Consider the following 5,052-nt stretch of genomic DNA (forward strand, 5'->3'; position numbering starts at 1 on the left):
TCGATAATGAAAGAAAGAAGATACTCTACTCGCACATAATCCGCTTAGTGCTGGCGCTTGAGGCTTCGAGCGTGTCAACCTGGGCTACTGACGCCTCTAGGCACGAATAATGCAGAGACCACCCACTCCAAGTCCGCTGACAGCCGTGCCTGCTCGATTTGGTTGCGTTCAAAAATACGGGGATCGCTCCTGCCTATTTCCCAGGAGCCCAATAGTTCCATGCCAACGATTATCTAGAATAAGTCGGCGCGCTCGGCGACTTGCTGGTCGTGTTTGCTAAATCTGGGTTGTAGTTGCTGTCTTTGGACGCTGGGTATGACCAGGATATCTTTGATGGCTGGCCAGTAGATCAAAGGGAAGGGGGATGGGGGGTTAAAAAAAAAAAGAAAAAACAAACTCGGTAATCTCGGCCTAAGAGCGAGGAGGCTGCTGAGACGTCATTGCATATACACCGAGTTTTCAGTAAAGCAAAACGGCGGTGGCATCTCAATCGGAATTGTATGGCGCTGCGTGGATCCCTCCGTGCTAGCTATTAGCATCAAGGATCGAGGTGCGATGAAATATTGCCAAAACGGCGATGTTATGCACCTCAAATCATCCATGTCCAAATTCGCCCGATGGCCCTGGTATAATCCTTACCACTTGCATAGACAACTTGCTGCCTTTGCAGTTGTCCGATTTCAAGGCGTTGCTGAAAGTGGAATCTAGGTATTCGGGCCTTCGGGACCGTACAGAGTAGCTTGGTTTACCGAGCCATATTGAGCACTCGCATGAGGATGATAAACTCGAGCTAAAGCATAGTTGGCCCCTGATTTTTGGGCGGATCCTGTGGCTGCCGACTCAACGAGCCTCTTAGAATGATTCCTGGGGAACATTCATGATTCAGCACTGGGCCCTGAGGCTCAAAGCGCGAGAGCTAAATCGCAGATGCCGTGCCCAAATTGATATGCCCACTTTGCAAGCTGCGTCTTGCCCGATATCAAATGCCTTTCGGGGTCTCACCCGCTTGTTCGTCGACGGCCAGGCTGGTGATATCGGCCTGTCTCTGGCAAAGCTCGGCGCTATATCGGAAAGGCAGAACATAAACAGTGGTAGGAGCGGATAAAACACACGACCTTTTCTTGAACAATGGGTGCTCCCGTGCTTGCCATAACGCCAGGATTTGGTATGATTGGTGAAGCCCACTCACGGGAACCACTCACGCGGAACTTCGCTCCGACCTACCACAGCGCAGCAATCCCTTGCTCACCTACAAAATGGCTTCTGAGTCTTGAGGGGCCGTGTCCTCGTCTCCCTGTCTTTGCCTGATGAATTTGAGGCATAACACACCTTACCGACGTCGCCCTCCCTCTTCGTCGTTGCTTGCAGTTGGAGTTGGACGAACGGGCGTCGACAACGCCTTCGCTCCTCTCCCTTCTCTCTCCCGATAATGAGTGATTCCTTCCCTTTTTCACCTTATGACCCCTCATCGCAGTACCCAGAAAATGAATCAGTTTTTGGCTGGCCGACGCCTGGTTTCCCACAGCCTTCTTTTTTATCACAAGGTCCGTCCGAAGCAACATCCACTCAGCCCGAAATCTCTACAACCGTTGCCACTGCCGCAGCTCCAGAACATTCTTTGAACAGCAAAGTTCCGATCCCACGGTCAGTGAGTTCAACCGCGGTGCCGAATCGAGGTCGAGTTAGTCGGGCGTGCGAAAATTGTCGTGATCAAAAAGTGAAATGCAGCGGGCAACGCCCAACTTGTCAAAGATGTCAGGAATCGGGGATTCAATGCTCATACGGCGATCGAAAACGGGAGAAATTAGCTAGGTGCGCGACTTGGCTGACTCCTTCCGGAGTGAAAGGGTCTGAAGTCTGACGGCGTGAAATAGGCGACTGAGTGACCTTACAGCGCGGGTTGAATCGTTCGAAACTCTGCTGCAAAACATTTATCCAAATCTGGATTCGCTATCTGTCCAATACGTGGAACAGATCTTGAGCGATGTAAGCGCTATTCCTCCGTAGTCGATTTTATAGACTCGTTCATTTTTACCCTTCAACGTTACTCAACAGTGTTTCTTATAACAGCAATACGACAACGATCAGCCCCCGAGTCATTTGCCTTCTGACCTCCCGTCACCTCTGTTCGCCACCGATTCAGGGTCCCCAATAGGCACAATCGACTTCACAAATGAAGATTTCAACCGTGATGAGAAGATACAGGCTATGGGGTTTGTTGGCGAACATTCAGAGATCGCGTGGATGTATAGACTGAAAAAGATCCTCCATCTTGTTCACCACGGTCAACTAGGCAAGAGTCTTGATCGAGATTATGTCACTACTGCGAATTATTTCATCGATGACACTGAAGTAACCGTCTTGAACGACGTTGACCTGTCTCAGCGGCCGCTTCCTGCGGTTGCGGATCGACTAGTGGAAAGCTATTTTCACACTGTGCACCCTTGTTTTCCAATTGTCAGCAAGGCCACATTCCTAGGCCAATACAAGTCTTTCTATTCTGCTCCTTCCGTCCGACCTGGGAAGCGATGGTTAGCAGTTCTTAATCTGATATTCGCAATTGCTACGAAATACGATCATGGTTCATTGGGGGACACTGAGACCGGCGCAGATCACCATACAATATACTTTTCTCGGGCGTGGAAGCTCAGCATGGGTGATGTTGCGTTGTTGGACCATCCGAATCTTCAACAAGTACAGGTTGAAGGTCTTAGCGCCTTTTATCTTATGGCAGTGGGGCAGGCTAACAGGTCCGTCAATTTGCTTTAACCATTTTAATCTTTGATTTCGGGGATTCCCAGTGCTGACATAGCGTTGTTCAAGATCTTGGAGGCTTTCGGGTATCTCGATAGAGTCGGCCGTTACAATGGGGTTGAATCTTCGAAACGAGAGCGACATTATATCATACAGTTCAAGAGAGACCCGTTACAGGGTCTGGTGGGCTGTGTACGTACTGCATGTATTGCTATGTGTGATGACTGGGCGTCTCCCTAGCAGCACAGAAGATTCCTGCACAACCCCTCTTCCGGTACCATTCGTGGAGGAGGACTTCTCGCGGGGGGAAATTGAGAAGCTGATTGAAGATCATGAGGCACGCACGCTTTTTATCCGAAACCTGGTCTCTCGTTCCTCGGCACAGTCAGCAGAAAGTGCCTTGATACCCGAATCCGCCATGCGTCCATCTCCAGACTCTGATAAGCACAGCGATCGAATAGCATCTTCCGCCGCCCAGATCCTTACCCCAACTACACCGAACAGTTCCCTGCATTTTCTCTATCTTGTTGAACTGGGGCTACTGATGCGGCGGTCCATTGACGCCTTATATGCTCCTGGGGCAGGGCGAAAGTCGTGGCGCTCTATTGAGATGGTCATCTCGGCGTTGAACAGTAGGGCGGATAGTTGGCTCCCCAAGCTCCCGGCTGAACTACATTTTACGCAAGGAGCAGAAGCTTGCGAAAGGGAAAGACTCGGTCTTGCGTTTTCTTTCTATAGCACCAAGATACTCATCACTCAACCCTGTCTTAGCCGCATCCTTCAGCAGGCTTCCTGGGATAGTCAAATTGAGAGTTTTTGCGCCACAATGGCTTCAATGTGCATCGATATGGCTTGCCTGATGTTGGAGTTACTGCCCAATTCTCCGGACCTCGCGTGGATTTATCGTTTGTCGCCTTGGTGGTGTATCGTGCATTATCTCATGCAGGGCGCCACCGTCCTCTTGGTCAGCCTCTTCATCAAAGAGAAATCAAACACTACTCAACATCCGAGGGCCATTAGCAATGTTTCCAAGGTAGCTGGCTGGCTTTCTTTGTTGGCCACTAAGAATCCATCAGCACAGCGAGCTTGGACAGCGTTTCAAGACCTACTATCACACCGCGAAATCGCGGTTGCGATGGGGCCCCAAAACTAAGGCTGACACTTCGTCAAGGTCTCGGGAATTATTCTTCCCGTATTTTCAGCTCATGTAACTGTTTTGTCTTCTCTCTCTTGTCCACCAACCCTGTGCATATGGATAGGGATTGGTGAACTGGTGGGTTCAATTTATCTAAAACTTTGTCAGTTTTCCATCTGCCCACCTCTGTATCGAATTCTCAGACGGGTTAGCCCCCAGTGCTCTAAATAATGGTACAGGTTCTCCCGGCCTCAGAAAAGATCCGCACCGCACTTTACCGTCTTTTACATCTGATCACCTCTGGCCCCGTCCACGCTATAGTAAACCCGTCTCCGAATAAATACGCGAGCACTGATGCTGGGTAGCTGCTCCGCATTGCAGTTTCCATGTTTCAGAGACCGATCACCGGCGTGTATGGCACTCGCTACTCACAGCAAATGGTGTTCCCTAACCGCAAGTTCGCCCCGAATTAAGGCTTCGCAGCTCGCCTGTTAGGAGGGACAATTATTCCTTAATTATCCGAAATGAGGCATCCGCACTGATCAAATGGATCACGCCCAAATACCGAAAGCCCAACAAGTGGGTCATACACAGGCGACGAGGGTTGTTGCTATTCGCCGGCAGCGACTTCCGAGAAAAGCTCCAGGAGTCAGATATGCCAATTCAGTCTCCTTGCTTACTGGTAGGCGCCTAAAGACCCATATTCTTAGCTGGTCGCAGAAAGATCCTGCCAATTGGATTGCACCGCCATGCCGCTGCCGTATTTTCGTGACCGGCACAATGCAACCACATATGACCACCAGCATAACTCCACTGAGCTAAAAATTTGCTGGCAAGCCATGTAGCCGTTCGGAGCGTGTCTTCAATGATGCGAATTTTGCCAAACCACGAACCAGCTGCCTACATCCGTAGATGACTTGGGAGGTAAGGAGACCCCCCCCCCCAAAAACAATCAAGGCCAAGTCAACCAGCCCTAAAGTAGAAATAGAAAGCATAACGACGTCCCATAAAAGAGGAGCATTAATTGACATTATTACATAGCGATTTTAGCCAAAATAAACCTGGAACTTGGATACGAACTCCCACAGCACGTCCATCTGGAAGAAAGCTAAGGGTCTGCTCACTCCGACCCTAGCTCGGATGTTACCTACTCTGCCATGGCA

The 5,052-nt window shown here is 50.0% G+C and overlaps 1 protein-coding gene across 1 annotated transcript; it reads left to right on the top strand.

The window, feature by feature from the left end:
- Nucleotides 1-1,429: 1,429 nt before the first annotated feature.
- On the top strand, nt 1,430-3,907 carry ASPVEDRAFT_135234 (putative C6 transcription factor; the record flags this gene model as incomplete). The annotated part of the gene is made up of 4 exons (XM_040807202.1): nt 1,430-1,812; nt 1,875-1,986; nt 2,071-2,750; nt 2,824-3,907. The coding sequence occupies 4 exons, from the start codon at nt 1,430-1,432 to the stop codon at nt 3,905-3,907; spliced, it is 2,259 nt and encodes a 752-aa protein (XP_040670265.1).
- Between the last annotated feature and the right edge of the window lie 1,145 nt (nt 3,908-5,052).

Source organism: Aspergillus versicolor (genome assembly GCF_001890125.1).
Source record: "Aspergillus versicolor CBS 583.65 unplaced genomic scaffold ASPVEscaffold_7, whole genome shotgun sequence".
NCBI classification, from domain to species: domain Eukaryota; kingdom Fungi; phylum Ascomycota; class Eurotiomycetes; order Eurotiales; family Aspergillaceae; genus Aspergillus; species Aspergillus versicolor.